This window comes from Cetorhinus maximus, chromosome 11, assembly GCF_964194155.1.
Source record: "Cetorhinus maximus chromosome 11, sCetMax3.hap1.1, whole genome shotgun sequence".
Taxonomy (NCBI): domain Eukaryota; kingdom Metazoa; phylum Chordata; class Chondrichthyes; order Lamniformes; family Cetorhinidae; genus Cetorhinus; species Cetorhinus maximus.
In genome coordinates, this window is record NC_135889.1 from 113,341,120 (window position 1) to 113,368,920 (window position 27,801).

Here is a 27,801-nt window from a genome sequence, read left to right on the forward strand (position 1 = left end):
AAGCGGCCTTTGCATTTTTTTGGTAACCTCATCCACAGGCGGGATGAGATTTCCCTAAGCAAATAAAAACAGAAGTTTAAAAATTTAAATAATAACATGAACCTGCCCATGTGACCGTGTCACATGAGGGGACATGTTTTATTAGATTTTTCAATTCTTTATTTTTTTTTTAACAATTCTTCATCTCCCTGGACAACTCTCTGTGCCTCAGGGAGATTCTGAAGCGCACTTGCGCTCATGCGCAGAGTTTGCACTCGCACCGCTTGCCCTCCTCCCCCTGCCCGCACAGGCAGCGCTAAGCACTGCCACTTGTGTTTCACGCGAGGCAGGCCTTAATTGGCCTGTCAGGGTGAAATCGCCTTCCGGCCTCAATCGCGGGCAGTGGTCAGCTTCCCAACTGCTCCTGTCGAGCCCGCCTGACAAGGGCTAAATTCTGCCCATTAACTTGGTTTCTCCCTCCACAGATGCTGCCAGACCAACTGAGTTTTTCCAGCACTTTTTGTTTTTATTATTAAGGAAGATTACTGTGATTGTTGAAGGCCAATCATCTCAGCCCCACGAGATTGCTTCAATTCTTTAGGGTAGTGTCCTACGCTTAACTGTCTTCAACTGTTTCATCAGTGCTTTCACTCATAAGGTTAGAAGTGGAGATGTTTGTTGATGATGCTACAGCATTCAGTCCCATTTACAATTCTTGCGATAATGAAGCAGTCTGTGGTAGCAAGACTTGGACAATGTCCAAGTGCACAAAGGCTCACCAAACTAATTCCTGGAATCGAGGGATTGTCCCATGGGGAACAATTAAATAGACTGGGCCTTTCTGCTCTGGAATTTAGAGGAATGAGAGATGATCTCATTCAAACATATAAAATTCTTACAAGGCTCAGCAGGGTAGATGCAGGAAGGATGTTTGTCCTGATTGGGCAGCTCTAGAACCATGGGACACAGTCTCAGCCATTTAGGGATGAGATGAGGAGAAACTTCTTCACTCAGAGGATGGAGAATCTTTGGAATTCACTGCCGCAAAGGGCTGTGGAGGCTCAGTCATTGAGTATGTTCAAGACTGAGATTGAAAGATTTCTACACATTAAAATCATCAAGGATTACAGAGATAATGCAGGAAAGTGGTGTTGAAGTAGAAGATCAGTCATGATCTCAGTGAATGGCGGAGTGAATTCAAAGGGCCAAATTGCCTACTCCTGCACCTATTTCTTATGTTCAGACTTGGGCTGATGAGTGGCAAATAACATTCTCAGTAGACAAGTTCCAGGCAATAATCATCTCCAACAAGAGGAAGTCTAACCACCTCCCCTTGACATTTAATGGTATTACCATTGCTGAATGCCCCCACCATCTAGGGATCACCATTGACCAGAAATTTAAGTCACATAACACCTGTGGCTGCAAGAGCTGGTCAGAAACTATGTATTCTGGGGTGATTGACTCACCTCATAATTCCCAAAGCCTGTCCGCCATCAACAAGGCACAAGCCAGGAGTGCGACTCTCCAATTGCCAGGATGATTGCAGCTCCAATAATATTCAGAATGTTGACACTATCTTGAGCAAAGAAGCCTGTTTGATCATTATCCCAACCACTACTTTAAACATTCACTCCCTCCAGCAGCAGAGCATAGTGGGCAGGAGTGAGTGTGTACCATGAACAAGGTGCATGGAAGAAACTCGCCGAGGCCCCTTCTACAGTGTAAGATTTTTGGATTCAGGCCCAGCACACGGATAGTCGACTGCCTATTTGGCTATGTAATTTTAAGATAGATTATTGAGTTTATTATAAGAAACAACAGCTAAGATATGATACATTAACTAATTAGACTGAAAAAAAGCATCCGACCTGTAACAGCTTGTGATAACATCATTCCGCTCACCGGTGGAAGTGTTAGGAAACTCTTCCCTTGATTGCTCGATCTTCCTCCTCCTCCTCCGGTCCATCTTCCACCTGAAGGAGGCAGCTGCCCAATGAGCACGGCCACCTCACCAGCACCTCAGCCCACTACCACCTGTATGGCACCAATCTGGATACCCTTTTTTGGGGGGCTGGTAGCTTACCCCGTGTCAATCATCCGTCTAACTATTCTGACCAATGGATACAGGACAGGTACTCAAAACATCAGGGTGGTAACCACACCCCCTTGTGCGCCACCCCACTCCAAGTCAGCTTTTTAGTTTACATCTTGCTGAGGGTCATATCCTGGTCCTTTTTAAACAATTGCATAGATAAGGGGGTACATTAAATGCCATATTAATTTAGTAATGACAACGTGAACTAAGTGACCTTGCCTGTTTCCACAGACTGTTTAAAAATTGTCGCCTTTTTAGAAAGCTTTTTAAGAGGGTGTCATATTATGCAGAAAATATCTCTTTATTTAAGACCTCAATTTCTTACAACAGCACCTTCCAAACTACGATTTCTACCACGTAGAAGAACGAGGGCAGCAGGCACCACCACCACCTGCAAGCTCCCCTCCAAGTCCTGACTTGGAAATATATTGTCATTCTTCCATCATTGCAGGTTGAAATACTAGAACCCCCTTCCAACAACTCTCTGGGAACATCTTCAGCACATGGGCTATAGTGGTTCAAGAAAGTGGCTCACCACGACTACCTTCTCAAGGGCAACTAGGAATGGGAAAAAATTTTGGCTTTGCTAGAAATGACCAAATCTCGAGAGTGAATCAATAAATATGTTTTTAAATCTCAGCATTCAATAGCTACCCCAGTTACACAGTTTATGCCAATTATGGCATTTATAATTATGCTGTCTTTAATCAGGTCTCTAGCTGTACAAATTGCACCAGCTATTACCAATATCTATCATCACTGAGCCCAGCTAATGGCCAATTCTCCCTCATGCTTAACTTTGGAGTTGCGCTGCATTTCAAGCAGTTGTTCATCAGATGCCTCTCACGGATTAATTAGTCTACACGGGAAGAGGTGATCTGCCCACCTCTGGGATTGTTGATTGTAGATGAGATGTTTATTTTCAATATTATTATGTTATTCTCTATAGAGTTTAGAAGAATGAGAGGTGATCTGATTGAAGCATACACAATTCTCACAGGACTTGACAGGGTAGATGCTGAAAGGATGTTTCCCCTGGCTGGGAGCATCTAGAACCAGGAGACACAGTTTCTGAATAAGGTTGATTTAGGATGGAGATGAGGAGGAACTTCTTCACTCAGAGTGGTGAATCTTTGGAATTCTCTATGCAGAGGGCTGTGGAGGCCCAGTCATTGAGTATATTCAAGACAGAAATTGATAGATTTCTAGATATTAAAGATATCAAAGGATATGGGGATAGTGTGGGAAAATGGCATTGAGGTAGATCAGCCATGATCTAGTTGAATGGAGTAGGCTCAAGGGGCCAAATAACCTATTCCTACTTCCTATGTTCCTAAGTCTATTTATTCAATGTACAGATGTGGCTGTTAACGGAAACTGAAAATGGTGAATGTGGCACAATTCTGAAGCAAATTAGTTGAAAATGCAGAGCCCATCTCTGAAGAGATGAACTGGCCCTTGTCCTGAGCGGTCCTTACCAAATGTTGTTAACTACTTTTTGGAAGTCAAACACCCATCCTCCTCCTAATAACATCTTAGTATGTTTGTTGGCCTTTGGCTTGGAGAAGAATTCCATCCCAAAATTAGCATGTGGACTATATTTTGTGAATGAAAGAAAGCAGAATTTCCCACCATGCAGCTTTAGCAGAAAATTTCCCCCAATAATAGTCATAGAGTTATACAGCACAGAAACAGGCCCTTCAGCCCATCATGTCTGTGCCAGCCATCAAGCACCTATGTATTCTAATCCCATTTTCCAGCACTTGGCCCATAGCCCTGTATGCTATGGCGTTTCCAAGTGCTCATCTAAATGCTTCTTAAATGTTGTGAGGGTTCCTGCCTCTACCACCCCCTCAGGCAGTGTGATCCAGACTCCAACCACCCTCTAGGTTTAAGAAAAAAATCCTCAAATCCTCAATTTTTCCTCAAAATATTGAAAACAAATGCTGCAAAAAAAATGTTGACTCTCTGGATTTTTTTTGTCCCGTTTCTATTTGATGGGGATCTGTCCAGTAACCAGGATTAAAATTGATGTCTAGGAGACAGGTCTCAAGACGCAGCAAGGAAACAGAATTAAAAACCCGGCTGTTTTATCACTGGAAGAAACATTTAACCCAGGATCCTGCAGCAAGATGCAAGTTTAAATATTCTTTGGCTACGCCCAGCAATCCCTACCAGCACTTCTCTGTGTTGGCTTCACATTTCCCTTGTCCAAATAGTTGGGAGTTTATCCCGTCGTTGCTTCTCATTACCTGCAGAAGGGGTCCCCCAACTTTAAAAGCGAATAAAGCGCCGCCCGGACATTTATTGCGAAGAGGCATCAATGGTGAAAAACTTAACTCATCTCCCGCCAGAGAAAGAAAAAATCAAATGAAAGCTTATCCTGCAATATCAGCAGTGAAGGCAAAAATAAAGCCCCTTGCTCTGCTTAGGAACTAAACCATTAATATCAATAATGATAAATCATTATTAATGATAAAACTGGTTCAGCTGCATTATATCCTGAGGGACTGCGAGAGGTGCGACAGAAGTCAGGCTGGCGATCATTAACTTGAGAGTTTATCTGAGTTTAGCTTGTTATTTGATGGGCTTGGTCCTTCTTAATGCACACTCACGCTATCAATCCAGGGGACCATTTAAAATCAAAAGGAAAGCGGAGTGGCATCCCATTAACAATTAACCAGTAATTAATATAGTGCAGGAGCATCAGCGGAGATCATTCGGAGTCGAGAGGAAGTTTCGGACCGCCTGCCCGTCGCCGAGCTGAATGGGCATTGGGCGAGCAAGTGCCCAAAGTAGTCGTCGTTAATAAGAGATCTGAAATATTGGGAGCCAAATTATAGCGGGTGGTGGAAAGTTTCAGTAATGATCGAATGTGCGAATTTAGGGCAAATTGTAATACTGGTTCAGCTTCTTTTTTTGCAAGCAGGTGTCGGATTTAGTGCCAATAAGTAACAAGCTATTGTAGGTAAGGGAATAGACGCGGTGTCTTGCTGATCCGCGGGTCTGTGCCTTTCCCTGGGTCGCTGTGCCTCATCCGGCAGAGGCTGTAAAGCATGAAGAGCACGCACACACAGGGACGGTCCATCAGCCTTCACCCCTCCCCTCCCCTCCCCAGATCTTTCGCTTTTACGGCCCTGTTTCCTGGCCCACTGGTTGGCGCAAGAGAACGTGTAGCGGCGGGATGGCGTGAACGAGCAGCTGGTCCAGAAAGAGGAGGAGGCAAGGGAGAGAGAGAGAGAGAAAGGGAGGGGGGGGGGGAGGAGGAGTAGAAGAGAGAGAGAGAGAGAGATAAGAAGACAGGGGACAGCAGGAAATCAGATGCTGGTTGACATGGTGAGGAGCAGAGAGTTACTGTCCTGATATCTCTTCCTCTCTCGGTCTTGTTTGAAAATGGACTCGCTCGCTGGTAGCAACCTCTCGCTCGCCCTCTCTCTATCCATCAGTCTGTGGGTGTGCATCGCCACCGCTTACTCCCGTAAGTACAGCTTCCCTGTGTCATTACAGACCCTTAAATATAAAAAAAAAAGTGCCGCAACGGACCTGATCTTATCGTGGGAAGGCAGCAGGCAATTGTAGGATGCTTTATAATAAGATTGCTTTGTGTAGACAGTACTTGGAAAGTGAGCAGCCCTCTAACAACACCGGAGGGGGGTGGGTGTGTGTGTGTGTGTGGAATGATGTGTCTATCTCGATTCCCGCTGCCTCTTGTTCCCTACCCTACAGTGTCACTCCAGAATAGACTGCAATATATTGGGACATCTCATAACAGTTTTACACTCAATTGCCCGATTCGCCGCCTCTTCCCCGTCGGTAACTTTATTCCTAGGTGGAGGGCGAGCGGTCGTTTGTGTGATTTCGAAAACGTGTTCAACTGAAACAGTATTTAGCATCAGTAACTTGTGCCCGGACAGCGTGGAAGGCTCCGCCTGGCTCCGACCCTGGCCACTGGCAAGCTCCCGGTGAGAAGCTGTAGTCAGTGGGAGCCCCTCGGCAATGCGAGCGGGGTCTCAGACACTGACTAGTAAGAGGGTATGTGCCTGTTTACAAACACACTTCAGATCCCTCCCATCAGGTTTGGCTCCTCGCAAGTGCGAGGGCGACATTTGATTTAAAATAAAAAGGGGGTAGAGGGGAGGGAATTAAAGGACATGCAATTCCACCAAACGTGGTCCAGCTAGGATTATTTGAGGGGGAAACACTGAAAAATTTTAAACAAAATAAAAATGTCAATTCACCTGGCACCAACTGAAATCTCAAAGAAAGCCATGGATGATATTTGCAGATATCAGAATGTGCTCGTCTCTCCATCACATTGCTGGGACTTCAATGAGTCGAATTCAATAATTCAGGGGGGTGGGTGTACAAACACACTTCGTTGTGCGGATGCCGGGCTCGTCAATCCACTGCTCTATCTCAGGACAAGTTCCTTCCTCGTCCCCCACCCATTCTTAAGGTTACAAACACGTGTCCACTCTTCAGCCGGTCAGTCTTACTTCGAAACAGGAAAGTTGTGGGGAAACCTAAGGCGGAAGAGCGGCTGGAAACTCCGGAGAGGTGGATTGGTGATGGTGCCCCCCTCTCCCTCCCTCCCGAGTTAGGACAAGTTGTTCAGCCTCCTCTGCTGCTTTCTAAACGCAGGGAAGTGCAGAGTCAGGGGTGTGGGGGTATAATACCTCAATCTTCTGCTTAAACTTCACCAGTGCATCACCACGTGGCATTCTGTGTTATTTTAATAACGCGTACCGCGATAAAAGTGTGGAAGCTGCGATACATCGTCCCATTTCGAGGTGTATTTTCAGGGTTCAGGATGCCAACATGTCGAAGTTCGCAGCTCTTGCTTCGACCTCTCCCCTGGAGCCTGCATTAAATGTCCCTTTCGTGCAGTTCCCTGATATAACCCGCTCTCTCACTCCTGTAGAATCTGACAATTCCCTTAAATCTGACAGCTCTGTGTAATGCAGACTTGCACATTTCCTCCAAGTCTCCCTGCGGACCCTAAAACTATCGAAATCCACCTTTTAAAAAAAAAAATCACAACTGTTCCACCCTCCCAAATCCCAGGTCACCAAACCCAGCTGACCACCCATCATTAAACCCTAACGTGGGTTTCGAAATCTTTGAGTGGGGGCTGGAAATGACAAGGGAAAGACCGATGTGCAAAGGAAAAGAAGCAGGGCGCTTGTGGGCGATAGCGACGTGTCATGAGCGAAGTTCTAACTTTTTGTTGAGGAAGGTTTGCGGAGCGCATTCCATTGAGACCCCCGCCAAGCTGCTTCGTTTTTATTTTTCGGTATCGGTTCACTCTTGGAGCAACGTCCAGTTCTGCAAGTGCCAGGGGTGGTTCAGCTGTACGCAACTTTTTTTTTGGTGCTTCCTTTCGAGAGATCAGGTACCGCTTGCCTGGTGCAGCCAGTGCATCAAGCATCAGGTTAACCTGTGCTACAGCTCTCTGGCTGCAGATAGATGTCACTACAGAGCAGCTGCTCAGACAAGTTGCAAGGGGCCCGAGTGAGAAGAAGGCCATTGGCTTAAAAGCCACATGCCTTATTTTCTGCTCATCAAAACAGGGAGCACTGACAAACATGCCCTGAGTGCGGCAACTTGTCCTGATTCTGTGTGGGCCTTGCGTTTGCAATGTGGCACCCGTCTTATCTCCACTTACATTATTGCAATCGCTCCTGCCCTGTTACAGATTTGAAATAAACTCGATATGTTGACATTTTAAATCCACGAAAACGAATCATCTATTTAAGGGACACTGTTTGGTTTTCAAATACTGACGTTGAAATATTTCTTTTCAAAAAAATAAGCAGTTCGGTTTTGAGCTGAAAGTGGTCAAATCTGTTGCTCAGGAGAAGTTCCTGGCATCTATCTAAGGGGAGGTGATGGTGTAGTGGTAGTGCCACTGGACTAGTAATCCAGATACCCAGGGTAATGCTCTGGGGATCCAGGTTTGAATCCTGCCATGACAGACGGTGGGATTCGAATCCAATAAAAATCTGGAATTAAAAGTCTAATGATGACCATGAGACCATTGTTGTAAAAACCCATCTGGTTCACTAATTCCTTCAGGGAAGGAAATCTGCTCTCTGGCCTACATGTGACTCCAGACCCACATCAATGTGGTTGAGCAAGGGCAGTTAGGGATGGGCAATAAATGCCAGCCTAGCCAGTGGCACCTGCATCGCATGAATGAATATTTTTTTTTAAATACCTAATGAGAGCTCAAGGGCCAGCTTTGTCTATCGCCTAGTTAGTGCTTAAGCTCCTGAGAGGGATTGTAGCATGAATTCTTGGTGTTCAGGCTGCCTCTGAGATGGTGATGGAAGTTAGGAACTAAGTCTATGGTAGAGTCAGTAGTGTGACAACTGAATCACTTGGTCTACAGTGAACGAAATTGCTCCTGGCTGACCAGCCAGTCTGGAACATCGCAAGGCAGACCTGCGACTGGCAGTTCTGATCCTTTCCAGTCAGCTTCAGATCTAAACAAAGAAATCTAATTGTAGTGCAGATTCAATTTGAATACGTTCAGCTTAACCTATAATATTTATCGTCAAGACCATGGGGGTTTGTGGAAGTTTTAGTTTTATCTTGCTCTCGCCAAAGAGACAACATAACTGATAACAGCAGTGGCAAATTAATCCATACCTGCTTCTTTTATAGCACATACAATTAGTCTAATATGCCATTTGCACATTAGCTTTCCACAATGGAGCAACCTTTGGCTGTTTGCTTTCAGTTTGCTGCAATGATTTGCAATGGCTGACAACTTTTTAAAGCTTTTTTAAGCACTCTGTAGGGGGAGCGGTTAGCTCAGTTGGCTAGTTGGCTAGCCTGTGGATTAGATTAACAGCCAACAACACAGTTTGGCCCTCGTTCCGGCTGTGGTAGACTTGGGTAGACTGTGTCTGCATCCTACCCTTGGTTTAAAAAAAAATCACAGCACTTTGCCAAGGACCTGTCTTCAAAAGAGTGAGCAAGCTGTTATCAACTATGGACTTGTTCAATATTGCTAAAGCTTTTTTTTTAAAATTCTGGATGCAACTGACCCAGCTGCTGTGTGCCCTGGGATCTGTGGTACTTTCACAGGTTCAGTGTGAAACCAAAAGTTCAGATCCTAAACCTGTTGTTAACAGGACTGTAACCCATCTGCTTGATGAAGGAACCTCAACAATGCAATTTTTAAAAAAAATGCTCTTATTCCAGAATGATACTGCACCTTAGAGGGTTAAATTATGAAGACAGGTTGCATAAACATGGACTATATTTCCTTGATTATAGAGGATTGTGGGGTGATCTGATCCACAAAGGGTTAATAGGAATAGGTTAAGGTATATACAGAGAAATTATATTCTCTGGTGAAATCAAGAACAAAAAAAATGAGAGGGCGTTATCTTAAAATTAGAACTAGGCCATTTAGGAATGATATCAGGAAGTATTTTTACATGTAAATGGTAGTAGACATCCAGAAATCTCTCTTGCAAAAGGCTGTGGATGCTGGGACAGTTTGATCTTCCAAGACTAATATTGATAGAATGCTGTTCATTCTGTATTCCTTGATATCCTTACGGTGCATGAAGGGAGTTGAACTACAGATCAACCATGATCTAATTGAATCATGAAGCAGGCTCAAGTGCCTGAATGACTTTATCCTGTTCCTATGTTCCTAGGTCTTTAGTAGCCTTGCTGTGTTGGAGAATATACTGAGACTTTATAATATATAGATTGGTGCTCCGGCATTACCTCTCATTTTAGTCAATAGCATTCTGGGGTTGGTGGGGGGATTTTGGGAAATTTTGAACATTTCTGGACACAACTGGGGAAATCAGGGAACCTCTCTTTTGAAGTTTTGGGTAGAGTTTTATCAGCTTCCTCCTGAAGGGACTAAGCTAATAAGATATAAATTTTATCCCAAACTTGAACAAGATGATCTCAGGAAAGCACAAATCCCTTACGAAACAGATACAGCCAGCATAGTCATAAGGAGAAAAATATATTTATGAAACAATAACATGCTAACGATCTAAGCTTCATAAAATTCAGGTATAGTAAGACCTTATTACATCAATATGATAAAGTCACTAAAGACTTAAGAACACATTTACAGGAACAGGAGTAGACCATTCAACCCCTTGAGTCATGATTAATTCGATCTGTAATTGAACTTCATTTACCTGCCTTCCTTCCATAACCCTTAATACTTTACCATACTGTTGTTATCTGGTTTCTTCCTACTGAGTTTCAGATAAGCTACTAATTCCCCTGTGCAGTTCTGATGCCCATCAGGCTTGGCAGTAATACCATGTTTAGGCTATTACAAGTGGCAGTACTGAGCTAAAGCCTGCTTAAGCAATGCAATTTTTTTTATGCATGGTTGATCTGTATTTCAACCCCATTTGTGCACCTTAAGTAAGGATATCAAGAAATAAAGAACGAACAAAATTTAATGTGTATAGTTAAGTGCATGGATGTCTAGTGGTGCAGTGGTAGAGTCCCTACTTCTGAGACCAAAGCTCTGGGTTCAAATCCTATTTCAGGACTTGATGGTCATGGAAAGTGCTTTTGGAACATGCTGAACTGGTTGATTATCAACCTGTAAATCCTTCTGATATGCCTGATGGCAGGTGGAAGGGTGGAAGAGTTTCCTGGTCAGTCATATGCAGAAGGCAACAGCAAACCAGTGCAGTACTTTACAAAGTGTGATCATGGACCAATCCAATGGAAGTCCATGGTTGCCAATGTCCTCTTAGGGCATGGTACCTGAAGGAGGAGGAGGGGTTAAATGCACACACAGAGATCTCCTTGGTATCTCACTGCCCATGAAGTTTCTATTACTGCATAGAAGTTGACAGGATAATTGGTATTTTTCATCAAAAGAATGAAAAACTTGCAAGTCAGTTTTGAAACGAAAGTTTAGAAAAAGACCATTGGACAGTTTGGTTTCTTTGTATGCCTGTGTTTTAAAATTGGGTTTGTATCAATTTTTGGTTGATTTGGTGTGAAGCTGGACTATTTGAAATTGCCAGCTCCAGGTGGTCTCGCACTTGAAGTGACTTTGTGAACAGTCGCTCTTTGAACCATTTATTGATTCTGCATTCCTGTTGTAATGGGCACAATTCACCAGCACAGAAGGGGACACGAGAGATCAAGCACTATATCTCCCCCCACCTTTCGTCCACACAAATCACTCGTAATGTTTTGTGTGAAATTGCTTCAGTGTTGGCTTTGCAACTGACATACGCGCTAGAGAAGATGCAGGTTTGGTTGCAGTTATATGGCTCCTTATGAACCATTGCAATATGAAAAGTGGTTTGTAACAACGCAGGACATATAGTAACTGAAGGACACAGGTCTGACAAACCTTAAGTGAATAACTTGGAATGCATGCCTTCAGCTACTTCATATTGAAAACCCTTATCTCACCAAAGCTGTCACTCTGTTTTGTTTGGCCTGATCCCTCCAGGCACAATATTGTTCCTTGCATGAACATCTTTACCAGTCAGTAAGCAGTGTAAGAATATGCGATATTAATGTCTGATTCGAAAATGCCATGTAAAGAAAGGACAACATCTTAGATACAGGACAAGGTACTTTTTTGTTTCTCCTTTTTTATAAGAAAAATAAGAAAAAAATTTGCATGTATCTGGTGCTTTTCATGACCACCGGACATCCCAAAGTACTTCACAATCAGAGAAGCGTTTCTGATCTGTAGTCATTGTTGTACTGTAGGAAATGGGGTGGCCATTATGTGCATAGCAAACTCCTACAAACAGCAGTGTGATAATGGCCAAATAATCTGTTTTATACGATGATGGTTAAGTGATAAATATTGGTCAGGACACTAGGAATAACTTCCCTGCCGTTATTTGAAGTAGGTTCTTTTATATTCATTGGCCTCAGTTTAACATCTCATCAGAAAAAAAATGACACCTCCAACAGTGCAGCACTCCTCAGTACTGCAATGGAGGGTTGGCCTTTATATTTTTTTGCATGGTCGAGCCCCAAAGTGTGACTTGGAGCCATAACATTGTGACTCAGAGTGGCACCAACACTTTCCCTTTCTTTGTAATGTACCAACCATGTGTTGTCTCCGAGCTTATGGGAAAAACAAGAAATCTTTAATGTTGTAGAATGTGCTCCTTTTGTGAATCTCTGAATTCATTGCCTGCAATGCCCTCCACCTGCTGTGAACAGCTGAGGGCCACTGATTCCCGTCCCTAGCATATATGCAGTGCCTGTCCTATATAATAGACGTGTCTTTATTTTGATCATTTGTTCCTTCTAAGTGTCTCACCAAGAGCAACAGGAGAAGATGGGATTGCTCTCCGAAGAGCAAAGATTTACTAGAGTGGTTCAAAATCATGAATGGTTTTGATGAAGTAAATAGGGAGAAACTGTTTCCAGTGGCAGACTGCTCAGTAACCAAAAGATGTAAGGTGAAAGGACCAACGACAGCACGGGGAAAGATTTTTCTTTAACAACGAGCTGTTATGACCTGGAATACATTGCCCGAAAAATTGGTGAAGCAGGTTTTAAGTAACTTTCAAAAGACAATTGGATAAATACCTGAATGGAAAAAAAAATATATTACAGGGTTATGTGGAAACAGCAGGGGCGTGGGATAAATTGGAGAGATCTATTAAAGAGCCGATACAGGCACAATGGGCAGAATGGCCTCCTTTGCTGTATTCTGAGTCTATAACCTTAAGAGTGATCTGAGGATTTCTATTGCTACAGCTTTGTTCTGCTTCCTGGAATACTGGGGTGCTCTTGGGCCCCATATGCTCCATTCTTGGTGTTTAAACAGGCAGGCTTTGAATTGATTTTGAAGTCATCAGCTTTGTGATGTTTAAAATTGATATCCCAAGCCCGTTTACCACATGTCAGTACTGTACTCCCCTCTCTTCTCTACAACCTCCTCTAACCCTACAACCCTCCAAGATCTTTGTATTAATTCAGTTCATTCACACCTCTGATTTTTATTGCACCATGGTTGGTTGCCATTCATTCAGTTGCCCCGGCCCTACTGTGATACAGTTAGGGACTGATAACATTTTTAAAAATCGGAATGCCTTGTTTTAACTAATAGAACTAAGCTATGAGATTTCTGTTTTTTTTAACCAAACAATCTTCATTGCGTATAAAAGAATTTAATCAAGCAAATATGACTAAGTTAACACCAAAGCTTTTAGCTAACACTATATATGTTATGCACTCTGGTTTAATTTTTACTTTCACCAACAATTTTCAAAAGACACATCAATCTTAAAAGTTATTTATTTCTAGCTATTCTGAGGTAAAACTTTCACTTACCACCTCTTGGCTTTGGAAGCCTCAAGTCCCTTGTCCTGGTTACGTTTCAATACTTCCAAGCTAATTCGGCTGACTAATTGCTTTTGCCAAAAAGATACTGAGGCCCACTGTAGATTATCCCACTAGCTTCAAACTAGGCAATCCTCCAGCTCTGTTCCCTCAAGATTCAAACTGAGATTAAGCCTGACCCGTGTTCCACATCGTCAATATGACATTAGTTCTTTACTCTGCTTACATTGAAAGTCTATCTAACTGCCATTTACTTTGGCTAACTTCTCTCAGTGAGCTGCAAACTGCATCAGGTCAAAAACCGCAACCAACTCTCAGCAAACACCCAGATAAACTGAAACCAGAACCTCCCTAAGCTCCGCCCATTGCCATAACAAGATAGCCTGCTCTGGACTGCCCTCAAACCAATCTTAAAGTTAATTATCCCTCATTTACAATGTATTTTTTGATCTGATTAAGTAAATGGTTTTTGCAACCTTTCAGGGTTTACTGAATGCTTTTAAACCAATTTAGCTCTAACTCCCAAAACAAAGACATCCTTTCTGGACTGTCATTGTCCTTGCAAGCATTACAGACATCATGTCTCCAGCTCCTTAGCTAAATAAGCCCGCCTGCTGTTTTATAGCTCTATCTTGTATTCTGACTTTTATTAAACAAACATAGATCACCTTTTCACACTTTTCTTGAAGTATTCTGGCAATCTCTAGCCCAGTATTTTAGTTCCCTTGCCTTTCCAGCTGTGAACCTCTCAGGTCAACGTGGCTCCAGCCTCTTACGGGTAATAGGTTCCAAGTTTTATTTAATTGCATTTAACCCATTTTCTACAGGTAACTTTTAGTTTTAAGAATTAAAGTTTATGATCTAAAATGCATGGACTAGACATTCGCACCAGCTTTAAGCCCTGGAATTCTTCCCTTAAACCTCTCCTCATTTAAGGTACTCCTCTAAACTGCATTTTCTGCAAACTTTTGATCATCCATCCTAATATCTCAATATGCGACTCTCAATGTTCCCTCTAGTTTTTCTTTGTGTACGGCCTGTTTTTTGCACTGCACCATAAGACCATAAGACATAGGAGCAGAAATTAGGCCATTCGGCCCATCGAGTCTGTTCCGCCATTCAGTCAGGGCTGATAAGTTTCTCAACCCCATTCTCCTGCCTTCTCCCCAGTCCTTTTAAGATTGCTGCACAGCTGAGCAACTTAAAAGACACATTAGTTATGCGTGGCTTGTCTGCACTGTGTGGTACGTTCAAGATTGCTGCACACTTGCGCAGATTAGAGGGAACACTGACTGCTTGGCGTATCAAATGTTGTTTGTTAATGCTCCTTTGAAGCCACTTGGGATGTTTTACCATGCTAAAGGTGCTAAATAAATGCAAGCTGTTATACTGTTGAATGCCGTGTGCATTAAGTTTAAGACCTGCTGGTGGGGCAATGGGCTGTTATTAGGCTTGGGACCCACTTTTCTTACCAACACAGTAGTGAGCTTAAACAGCCTCCAGGAGTTAAATAGCCAAGCTCCAAAATTCATCCAGCATCAGAATGGAGTGGTGGAAACTCGTGTCGGGGGTGGACGGGACAATATGGGCATGAATGGTAATATAATCAGATGATAGATTATAAAGTGTAGAAAGCGCGAAATTGCAGTGTAGCACGCTGCTGATATTATTGTAAACTGCTAGATGCATGTGTTGGTTTGGAATTCAAGGTTTATTCAGCTAAGTGTACTGAAATATGATATAAGTAGAATCAAATATAACTCAAATCCTCTCTCCAAACAAAATCCAAGTTCTTAGTATAATAGATGCATATGGCACTGAAGGAGGCCATTCAGTCCAAGAATGTGGCTGCACCCATTCTTTGAAACATCTGTCCACTTTTCACTTTATTTGTAAGTGGGATGTAAGCTTCACTTCTAATTAGCCGCACTCCCTTTTCTGTCCCTCTACCATGGCTTTTTTGCCCTTTTTAAAAAAAATACGTATCTAATTATCTTTTGGAAGGTATTATTGAATCTGCTTCCACCATCCTTTCAGGCACTGCGTTCCAGATCATCATAACTCATTGAGTACCGTAAATAAATCCCGCCCCCTCATCTCCCCTTATTTTTGCCAATGTTTTAAATCTCTGTCCTCCTGTTACTGACCACCTTGCCGGTGGAAACAGTTTCTTCCTATGTACCTTACCAAAACCCCTCATAATTTTGAAGAGCTCTATTAAATCTTCCCTTATCCCTTTTTGTTTTGCAAGTTCAGAAACACAATGTATACAGCAATATTAGACTTCAAATGGAAGTAAACATCTTGGGATGTGTATGCGTTTTAACAGTGCTATATAAATGCAAATTGCTTTTGTTATAGAGTAAAAGTATTACATCCCCCACCATAATAATTTACTGAAATTCTAATGAAAGCACTAGCTAGACAATAACAATATTAGATAATGAAAATAAGAACATTGTTCTTGAATTGCCCCATATTACATTACTTTCCATAATATTTGACCAAGACTGCTAGTTCTATGTAAAGTCATACTGGAGGACTGGTGCATTGTCAAAGCTTCTATATTTTGCATGAGATGTTAAACTGAGCTCCCATCTGTCTGATCATTAGCTTAGGCAATGCTACAAATCCTTTGACATCATTAAAAGAGCAACAACATATTGCATCTGTATAAGACCATAAGGCGTAGAAGCAGATATAGGCCATTCGGCCCATCGAGTCTGCTCCACCATTCAAAGAGATCATGGCTGATCTGATAATCCTCAACTCCACTTTCCTGCCTGTCTCCCATAACCCTGATTCCCTTACTGATTAAAAATCTGTCCATCTCAGCACTCGAATATAGTGCCTTTTGCATAGTAACTAATCTCAAGGCACTTGACAAGCATTATCAAACAAACTTGACACTGAGCCACATGAGGTACCAGCAATAATGGCCAAAAGCTTGAGCAAAGAGGTAGGCCTCAAGTAGGGGCCCTAAGAGAAGGAGCGAGAGGTAGCGAGCCAGAGGTTTGAAGGGGGAAATTCCAGAGCTTTGGGCGTATAAATGGCTGGAGGCATGACCGCCATGTGAATGAAGTAGAAGATGGGAACACAAGCCCAGAATTGGAGGAGCACAGAGCCTTGGAGAGTTGTAGGGCTGGAGGAGGCTATGGAGCTAGGGAGGGAGTGAGGCTCTGGAGGAACACCAGGATGAGAATTTTAATATTGAAGTGTTTGGGGACAAAGATGAAATGTAGGTCAGTGAGCACAGGGTGAGTGGGACTTGGTATAAGTTAAGGATACAGACAGCAGAGTTTAAAAATTGGTAGTTAAGGATGCATTCACATTAGCATGTTCCTTTTAAACTATTTATGATGTCTCAACACACAATACCAGCACAGACATGATGGGCTGAATGGTTTCCTTTTGTGCTGTGACTATTTCTGTTTTTTTGTCTAGGTCTTTCTGAACATTGATATGTTAAACTTGTATAGTACCTCACTTCACGAACAACGTTTTAACATTCGCCGTCTTACCAACCCTGAAATAACAACATCAGTTAATAATGTTACAACAAAATCACAGCTTTCTCCCAACTCATGCTGGAATCTGTGGAATTACTTTGGTGAATTCATCAAACCTTCTTAACTATTAAATTCAAATGGTGAAAATTATGTGTGAGCTTAGCATAGGCTGCAATTTATATCAGTGTTAAGTTCAAGGCTTACAGTTTGAATTAATTAAGTGGGTTCCTGAAAGTCTGCAAAGAGGTGTGTGTGTTAATTATATCCTTGAAGGAAGATAATTACTTGAAAGTTCAATTAGCTAATCGTACAATTAAACTTTTTATTTTCTCTTTTCTGACTCCCCATGTTTTCCTTTGTTTAGGGCTCCGCCCCAGATACTTAAAATATGCATAAAATTTTGTGTTGAATATATTTCGGTAGGAAGGTTCAGTCTGCATTTTGTGGGCTGCGATATATGTTAGCTGATCTTAGTTGTGCTTTAGAATCATCAATCATGGCCTCTGGCTGTTTCAATGTAAAACTTGCTCATTTAGCTTTAAAAGTGGTACATCTTTTAAATTAAATACAATGCAATGAAGTCAAAAATGTGAGTGCGATTGTAGGTTTTACTTAATATACAAAAAATAAATGCTTATGTATTCTCATTTACTGTTCTCCCTTTCTTTCTCTCTACTTTTTTGCTCTCTCTCCTCTCCTCCTCTCCTCTTCTCTCCTCTCCTCTCTCTCCTCTCTCTCCGGCTCACTCCCTGTCTTCTAATAGAAAAGTGGAGAAGTAATGTTGGATTTGTTTGTTAGGCCAGGCCACAGTTGAAGCATTACATGCAGTTTTAGGCACCCCATTAAAGGGAGGACAGTGGCAAAGGGTGCGTGGAAGATTCATTAAAATGGAACCAGAGATTAGAGATTGCAATTATAAAAAGTTAAACACTTTATAACAGTAACTGTCAGGCTAAGAGGGATCAGGCAGCGGTTTGCAAGATTAGGAAATGTTTTGAAAGGATAATAGTGAAAGATTGTTTCTTCTGATTGGCAAATTGGTTACAAGGGACCACAGACTGAAGATTACCATGATGATGAAGGGGAATGTTAGCAGATTTAGTTTTTTCTACAAGGAACACTATTTTACAGTTGGCTTTGAGACAAAGACAACAACATCATTGAAAAGGGAATTTGCTAAGTATTTCAAAAGGAAGAATGTAAAGGGATGTAGGGACAGGATTGGAAAATTGGATTGGGGACTTTGCTGCAATTGAAAAACTAGCATTAGTAGAGGCACAGTCGGTCATGGCCTCCTTCTGTACTTTATTTTCTGTGATTCTATAAAATGGTTTGTGATCTACCTTTTGATCATAAGTCTCAGTTCTAACAGTTCTGCAGTCTTTCACTCTGCTGACAGAAGGTGTGTGGAAATGACTTGTGGTGACTGTTTCTCTATCACCTTTTTCTTGCACAATGGCACTTCACTTCATCTCAATGCAACCCTGCTGCGATCAGAAGCTCAGTGCTTTGAGAAGTGTGGGTATGTCTCATTCAAGCAGCCTTGGGCTCCAATATGCAGTGATACTTTTTAACTAGTCAGTTCGTCAGAGATGAGTCAATCAGTTGGTGTACACAGAGCTTACAAATTGCTTAAAAATCCTAGTAAGACAAGTTAAGGGACTTTAACCCTGCAGAGGACCTCAGCCATCCTCCTGACAGGTCAGCTCCTGAAATGAAACCCTATTGTCCACACATATGTGATGGGCTACGACACTTTCACACCTCTGGTTGATGTGACAAAATAATGTCACTGTGTTGTAATGTTTACCATGACCTAAGTCCACTGTTGTCCTGAACCCTGTGTGTTGGGTTAAGCATAGGTTTTGTCTAGGCTGTGGTGCTCTTTCACCTACTATTAAATAACCTACATTCACAGGCAAGGCTAATTAATGAATAAGGTCACTTGCTGAGGTACCAGAGGACACCTCTCATCTGAGGAGGAATACCTCAGCAGGGAAGATACAATTTCAAGAGAAAATAAAGGGAGAGGCTAAAATTAGCAAAACAAGCAAAATCTAGCGATAGACACACAATTAGGAACTTTGTTGGACATCAAGGGGTTAAGTTTACCGGAAACCCACCGGCAGCATTAGAATACAAGCCCAAAATTAGTGCTGTGGTCGATACTCCATGCAAAAGCTTTTGATGAGCTATGTCTTCAGAACCCATTAATCTACTCGCTCATGGCTTAGTCCAAACAATCAATGTAAAATGTTGTGCTCTTTGCATGAAGATCGGGGCTATAAGATTCTCTGATAGTCTGGCCAAGATTCAGCACAGTTGGTTCAAGTATATAGTTTCCTGGACTTTGCCGGTGGTAAAGCTTAGGTGCCGCATTTTATGCCCCTGCCCCGGCCACGATACGACCATAAAATTCCGCCTTACACTGTAACACTGATCTAGGGAACTTCACTCAGGCTTTTTTTAGAGAAAAAAAAATCTCTGGTTGTGACAAGCATGGGCCAGGGATGACAAATTATTCTTACAGTTTGTTAATGTGGCAGAAAGTTGCATGCACAGATCTAGATTGACACTCCAGTATATTACTGAGGGAGTGCTACACTGTTGGAGGTGCTGCCTTTTGGATATAATGTTAAACTGGGCCCCTGTTTGCGCCCTCAGCTGGATGTAAAAGCTTCCATATGGCGCTATTCTGCAGAAGAGGAGGGGAGTTGTCCCCGTTGCCCTGGCCAAGATTTATCCCTCAATGAGCATCAGTAAAAAGACAGCTTATCTGGTCTTTATCACATTGCTGTTTGTGGAACCTTGCTGTGTGCAAATTGGCTGCTGCTTTTCCCACATTAAAACAGTGACGACTTCAAAAGTGCCTAATCGGCAGTAAAATGTTTTGGCATGTCCTGAGGTTGGGGTGCTGTATAAAATGAGGGTAGCCGTCTTAAGCATCAGCCTCTGCCGGGGAAATGTATGATTTCCTACATGGTTAGCAACCACCTCAGGAGGGTTACTTGCTGAAGAAGCAAAGCCAAAACCATTTTTTTTTATAGCACACAAAGATTAACAGATGTACATTGCTTTGAGAACTCACTGCAAATGGGTCTATAAGATCAATCCCTGAGCTCATTTGCTCCAACGCACTGCATCAAATCAACAGATTTCATACTCCAGCTCAAGTATTTGGTGGGTCAGACATTGGATATTGTGAAGCATTTTCAGACTGAATGATTTTTCTCTGCGTATTTACCAACATGTTTTGGCTTCATTCAAGATTTAGCCCAGACAGTGGGCTATCACTTGAAGCTTGTGTTACATGTGCTGTACATGTTAAAGGTGCGCATAATTTGCTTCCTATCCACTAAAGTCAAACATAAAAACAGAGGGGCTTGGAAGCTTGCAGTAGATCAAGGGACATCTGAGACATGAATTAACGTGTTAGGTGGGATTGTTTGTCTCGTGTATTTAGATGTATTTCCATTGTGTTTTCATTTTATTGCTTTTTTTTTTCAGTATGTTATGCCATCTCTCAGGATGCATTGATGATGCTGCCTTAAGATGAAGGCTTTCCGGAATTGCTCCGCTTAAAGTAGCGATGGTTAAGGGGGTAATCAGAGGTGCTCAAAATCATGAGGGGCTTTGAAAGTAGATAGGAAGAAACTGTTTCCTCTGGCAGGCTGGTTGATAACTGGAGAAAACAGATTTAAGGTCATTGGTAAAATATTAGAGGATCGACGAGGGATAATTCTTTTTACTCAGTCTGGAATGTGCTGTTGAGAAAGGGTGGTGGAGGTGGATTTAATAGTAACTTTCAAAAGGAAATTGGATAAATACTTGAAAAAGCAAAACTTGCAGAGATATGGGGAAAGAGCAGGGGAGTAGAACTAATTAGATGTCTCTTTTAAAGAGCTGGCACAGGCACGATGAACTGAATGGCTTCCTTCCATGCTGTACAATTCTCCAGTTATATGTTACTATCACTATGATAATCATCCTTTTTCTGTTTGAAGATTCAGGAAAAATCTAAAAATCTGGATGTGTAAGGAGTTGAAATTTCTTTCAGAAGAGTCAGGATACCGAATCCTCTGTAAGAGATATTAGATGGGTTCAATCTTCAAATGATTGTCTGGCAAAAAATATCAAGGTGCAAAAGCCTCTAATGAGTTTGCAACCTACAGTTATATATTGCAGTAACCTGCTCCATAGTTCAGCATTTCATCAGTCTGATTTTGATTGTTTGCAAGCTTGCTCAGTTTGGTTCATTGCCAAACTCTGATAGTTTTTCTTCTCAGTCCCCACTCCCAAACCTTTCATTGTGCAATGATGATTGCAAAAGTGCAAGAGCTGATCCTTGGCACCCAACTCGGCACTTCCCACTGCCCTTATGCTTCTCCATGCATAACCGCCCTTTCTGCCTCTCTTGATGGAGCCAGTCTCCAACCAGTTCAATAAAACCGTTCAACCATATCATGTTTTTCTACCTTGTAAAGCAGCCACTAAGGAGCCTCTCATCTCACTGATCTGATGTAAATCCAAGTATCTAATTCACTCTAGGTATCTAATCTAATCAGCTCCTGTGGTCATTACATGATGAGCACATCGCAATGAATTAATTAGTTTTCAATACTGACAACATTAAATTGCACCAATGACCCTATTTTATGAGATATGCAGACTAAAATTATTATTTTGGCAATGTTGGTCCTTGTGCCATAAGATGTTGTGGGAGGCTGAGACAAGATACATAACATAATTATATTGTCATGATTTACTTTATGTAATTTTGTGATATACTTTCATTAATCTGTAGAACTCTGATCAAATCACTATGATCAGATAACATGTATGCCTTGAAAATGGGCTCCCTGAGTATTGGTGCAGCACGATCAACATGATTGTATGAAGCTCCCTCGTCTGCTATTTTAGAGACACCAAGTCATTTTTTAAAAAAGGGCCCTATTGTTCAACTAGGCCAATTTTAAGTCTACAGTGTGTTACTGTACAGCATCACGTTAATAGGTTGAGAGGACAAAACAAAGTCTGAATGGCTTACTGACCATGTATCAACTTATTATTGTCTTGTAATGAGCTTGAGCTATAAAGTGGAATATTCTATCTAAACTACTGTGCTTTTGTAACATATTTTGTTTTCTCTTTGCCTTGGCCATTATCCCACAGAAGCAACAAATGTTAGGTATCTGTATTGATTTGATAAGTGGCAACACTGAATGGTAGAGGACAATATCATAGCTTTTGGCCGTACAATACAAAGCAAGGTTTATCTATAACTCAGCAATGTTGGATTATTGCATTTGCAGTCAAGTTGAAGGGTACGTGAATCTTTCACACAGAATAACTGACAGATCTGGCTGAATCTGATCTCAACCCAAAATATATTAAATTGTGCCACAGTATTCAGGTTGGAGAAACGCAGCAGTGGAATTTTAACCAATTTCTGTTTGTAAGGTACCGAACCAGAACATTTGTCCATGCCATGCCATATGCTGCCAGAGAATGGAGCTGTTGCACTATGCAAATTTCTTGGTGATTAGTTCGGTGCAAAAAATTAGAAACTTAGAAAATATTTTAATATCATGAAAATTTCACTGCTTAATTTTATTTGCAAAAAAGAACCCTTCCAGTTAATTGTTTGTTTCCTTTACTCTTATGGTCGCTGACTTATCTTGGCTCCTGGTCTGACAGTGCCTCAATTTTAAATTTCTCATCCTTGTTTTCAAAACCCTCTGACCTTGTTCCTCCCTATCGTAGTAACTGCCCTCCTCCAATTTTGACTTCTCGTGTATCCCAGTTTTCATCAGCCAAACATTAGCAGCCGTGCCTTCAGCTGCCTAGGCTGGCGGAGGAACTGAGTAGATACTTTGCGTCAGTCTTCACAGTGGAAGACACGAGTGACATCCCCAGAGTTCAAGAGAGTCGGGGGGCAGAGGTGAGTTTGGTGGCCATTACCAAGGAGAAGGTGCTAGGAAAACTGAAAGGTCTGAAGGTGGATAAATCACCTGGACCAGATGGATTACACCCCAGAGTTCTGAAGGAGATAGCTGAAGAGATAGTGGAGGCGTTAGTGGTGATCTTTAGGAATCACTCGAGTCAGGGAGGGTCCCAGAGGACTGGAAAATTGCTAATGTAACCCCCCTGTTTAAGAAGGGAGTGAGGCAAAAGACGGGACATTACAGGCCGATTAGCCTAACCTAGGTCGTTGGTAAGATTTTAGAGTCCATTATTAAGGATGAGATTTCAGAATACTTGGAAGTGCATGGTAAAATCAGGCAAAGTCAGCATGGTTTCATCAAGGGGAGGTCATGCCTGACAAATCTGTTAGAATTCTTTGAGGAGGTAACGAGTAGGTTAGACAAAGGAGAACCAATGGATGTTATCTACCTGGACTTCCAGAAGGCCTTTGACAAGGTGCCACACAGGAGGCTGCTCAGTAAGATAAGTGCCCATGGTGCTAGAGGCAAGGTACTAGCATGGATAGAAAATTGACTGTCTGGCAGGAGGCAGAGAGTGGGGATAAGGGTGTCCTTCTCAGGATGGTGGCTGGTGACTAGTGGAGTTCCGCAGGGGTCAGTGTTGGGACCACAACTTTTCACTTTATACATTAATAATCTAGATGAAGGAACTGAGAGCATCCTGGCTAAGTTTGCAGATGATACTAAGATAGGTGGAGGGACAGATAGTATTGAGGAGGCGGGGAGGCTGCAGAATGATTTGGACAGGTTAGGAGAATGGGCAAAGAAGTGGCAGATGGAATACAACGTGGGGAAGTGTGAGGTCATGCACTTTGGTAGGAAGAATAGAGGCATAGACTATTTTCTAAATAGAACCATAGAACCATAGAACACTACAGCATGGAAAACAGGCCATTCGGCCCTTCTAGTCTGTGCCAAAATATTATTCCGCTAATCCCATTAACCTGCACCTAGTCCGTAACTCTCCAGACCTCTCCCGTCCATGTATCTATCCAATTTATTCTTAAAACTTAAGAGTGAGCCCGCATTTACCACGTCAGATGGCAGCTTGTTCCTCACTCTCACCACTCTCTGAGTGAAGAAGTTCCCCCTAATGTTCCCCCTAAACCTTTCCTCTTTCACCCTAAAGCCTTGTCCTCTCATATCTATCTCTCCTAATCTAAGTGGAAAGAGCCCACTTGCATTTATGGGGAGAGAATTCAGAAGTCTGGAGTGCAAAGGGTCTTGGGAGTCCTAGTCCAGGATTTTAAGGTTAACTTGCAGGTTGAGTCGGTAGTTAGGAAGGCAAATGCAATGTTGGCATTTATTTCGAGAGGACTAGAATATAAAAGCAGGGATGTGCTGCTGAGGCTTTATAAGGCTCTGGTCAGACCACGTTTAGAATATTGTGAGCAATTTTGGGCCCCGTATCTCAGGAAGGATGTGCTGGCCCTGGAGAGGGTCCAGAGGAGGTTCATGAGAATGATCCCAGGAACGAAAGGCTTAACATATGAGGAACGTTTGAGGACTCTGGGTCTATACTCAATGGAGTTTAGAAGGATGAGGGGGGATCTGATTGAAACTTACAGAATACTGAAAGGCCTGGATAGAGTGGATGTGGGGAAGATGTTTCCATTAGTAGGAGAGACTAGGACCCGAGGGCACAGCCTCAGAGTAAAGGGAAGACCTTTTAGAACAGAGATGAGGAGAAACTTCTTTAGCCAGAGAGTGGTGAATCTATGGAATTCATTGCCACAGAAGGCTGTGGAGACCAGGTCATTGAGTGTATTTAAGACCGAGATAGATAGGTTCTTGATTGGTAAGGGGATCAAAGGTTACGGGGAGAAGTCGGGAGAATGGGGTTGAGAAACTTAACAGCCATGATTGAATGGCGGAGCAGACTTGATGGGCCGAATGGCCTAATTTCTGCTCCCATGTCTTATGGTCTTATGGTCTTATAATGCTTGGGACGTGTAAAATTGAATCACCATGATTTTTGGGTAATGGGACCATAATTCGTAGTGTGCCCTTGTTCCTTCAGATGGAGGTGAGAACGATACAAATTTTATCTGCCCCACTTATCTGAATGGTTCTTGCACCTCCAGCACTGGTGTCATCCTCCAAACTCTGCCAGTGAGTTCTGCACACAGTAAGGGCTCAGGCAGCATTATTGCAAACCACTTTTATTAAAGGCAGGCTGCCCCTTAAAAAAAAAAATTCTGCAGTGGAAATTCTGGCAAGCTGTACAGACAGAGAAATCCAGACTGAGAAGCCGCACTAGAGGCATTAGTGGTGCAATTGGGTAGGTGGAGAAATGGCTGCCGTTCTGTTGGTAGCGGGAGAAAGGTGTGGTAGAGCTGAGGGGGCGGGGGGGTGGGGGGGGCATTGGTGTGCAGGGCAATCAGGAGACCGTCAATAATAACCCTCAGAAGAGGCTGGAGGCAGCTGCTCGGGTAGGTCAAATCCTAGAGTCTGGATCCAAGGGTATGGCAGTGATGCCCTAAAAATTCTAATTACCCTGTGGGTAGTCAATGTCACTGAATGTCTTCACATGGCATCTGATACCCACCACACCATCAACCCCTCATACTGTACATTCACTCACCTGGCGCACTCTCTGGCACTCAGGGCTCATGCCTAACAATTGGATACTCCACCTCACACTCTCACACCGGCCACTGCTGCCAATCTCGCACCCACTTCTCACTGCCAGCACATGCCTTCACCTTCAGCTATTCAGCTATGGCAGGCACATCACCCAAACGCAGAGCGACACACCCATTGACATTCTGCCCTCCTTTCTCTCTTGCAGGACAAGGTGGTACACTGTAGATGGGAGCAGAACAGACCTTTACACCTGTAGTTCATTCTCAGTTGAAGCATTTAAAAGATGTGGGATCACATGCTTACCAGTAGTATTGGAGCTCGGTTTCTCATGCATGTTCCATTTTGCTGAAGGCCGATACATTGAGTCATAATTTGGAAGCCATCTCACTGTGCCTGCCTCAAGCTCAGCTTGCCTTTACTCATTTTAATTTTTCAGGATTTTTGTGTGGCAGTGTGCAGGACATTTGAGATGATACCATCACGGTGAGGGGAAACCAGACACCTGTGTGCTGAGTGAACTGGGCATCCAAGAGCATATCTCCTTAACCAATGAGATTGAAGGATTGTGAGATTAACAGGGCAAAGGTTGAAAAGGAAGTGCACCTCAGAGTGCTTGAATTCAATGCCGAATTGGGTGCAGAAGGAGAAATAAAGAGAAGGAAAGAAAGATTGGCTTAAAAGAAAGTGAGAAATGAGACGAAGGAAAAGTTGAAAAAACGTTTACCTTTTTTAATCTCCCAACAACAATTAAAACTGAAGGAATGAGACTCCACTGTTTTAATAGTTAATTTTCAGCACCAGAGAGCTTGACTGGCAATAATTAAGGTTTATCATGTCATTGAATGGATACTTGGACTGAAATGAACAAGACTTTCTATGATGAGTTTGTATCTACTGTACACTTCCAACAACTTCACACCATTTAGTGCATGTCAATGATGAGACAGACAGCAAGATTCTCTCTTTTTGCCAATGTAACAGCTGAGTGGTACAACTTGGCCAGCAACCCCTGAATATTTGCATATAACCTGAAGTTGCTGTAGCCTCGGCACATAAATAAAGATAAGCACCATTAGTCTCAGTTTCTTCTAACAGCAAATTTTGGTCATTGCACAGACTGACACAAAGCAGGGAACAGCAAGCTTCAGCAGTGCAATTGCTATGCTTCAGTCCTTCAGTCTTGCGTGAAAGAAAGAAAACCAGAGGAAGCAAGCCAATTTAATCCAGTAGCTGGAAATATGGTGTCATCATTCATGTTTGCAGCACAAGTGGACAGTGATCTCTCATTATAACTCAGTCAGGCAATACCAACGCATGATGGTATTCTATCTTTCCAATTTGGTGGAAACAAATGATTTAATATGGGGTAAGTTTTTTTTGTGAATGTTTGCTGTGAATTGAGTGGTCAGGATTTGGAATGCACTGTCTGATAGGCTGGAGAATATGCATCTGAATATAGCCTTCAAAAAGGAATTGGAGAAATACTTGAAGGATTAAAAAATTGTTGGCACGTAGGAGAGAAAGTGGGCAAGTGGGACGAACTGGATTGCTCTTTGAAAGGGCCAGTGCAGATTTGATGGGTTGAATGGTTTCCTTCAGTGTTGTACCATTCTACAATTCTATGATTTTACCTGATCTTGTGCAAAGTTATGTACAAGAGACATCTTCTATAAACTGCAGACAGAATCAATCTTTCTCACATTTAGGGTGAAATGGAAAGATTTAGTTGGGTAAAAGAACTGATTTAAAGGGTGAGAAACCTCTAGTTATCTGGAGGTACTTGACATGCTGGGACTATTTTTGCTGGAGCAGGGGAAGTTAAGAGAGTGATGGGGTTTAAAATTATGAAAAGGTTTGGATAGATTAAATAGGAAAGAGTATTTCTTTTGATTGGAGTATCAGGACTGAGGGCTTACAACAACAGCATTTTACATTTAAGTGACACCTTTAACAGAGTAAAATGTCCCAAATGTTATCAAATAAAATTTGACACCAAAATGCATAAGAGATATTAAGCCAAATAACCTAAAGATTAGACCGAGGTAGGCTTTAAGGAGCGAATTAAAGGAAGAGAGAGATAGAAAGGTGGAGAGATTTAGGGAGGGAATTCCAGAGTGTAAGGCTTAGGCACAACTGCCAATGCTGGAGTGATTCGAATTAGAAATGCTCTCAAGAAGCCAAAATTGGCCAAATGCAGAGATTCCTGGGGGCAGTCAGGCTGGTGGAGATCGGAGATAGGGAGGAATGAGGCGGAATGAAGTGGAGATCAGAAATAGGGAGGAAAAACAGGAATGATAATTTTAAAATCAAGGTATAGCTT

General features: G+C 42.4%; 1 protein-coding gene across 1 annotated transcript in view; it reads left to right on the plus strand.

Moving 5' to 3' along the window:
* The first annotated feature begins 5,394 nt into the window (after positions 1-5,394).
* Positions 5,395-27,801, plus strand: part of LOC144686837 (contactin-associated protein-like 5) — a 1,126,003-nt gene continuing 1,103,596 nt past the window's right edge. Inside the window, exon 1 of the mRNA XM_078552607.1 lies at positions 5,395-5,555. Within this exon, the coding sequence (XP_078408733.1) occupies positions 5,471-5,555 (85 nt within the window). The 5' untranslated portion in view covers positions 5,395-5,470. The remainder of the gene's footprint in view (positions 5,556-27,801) is intronic.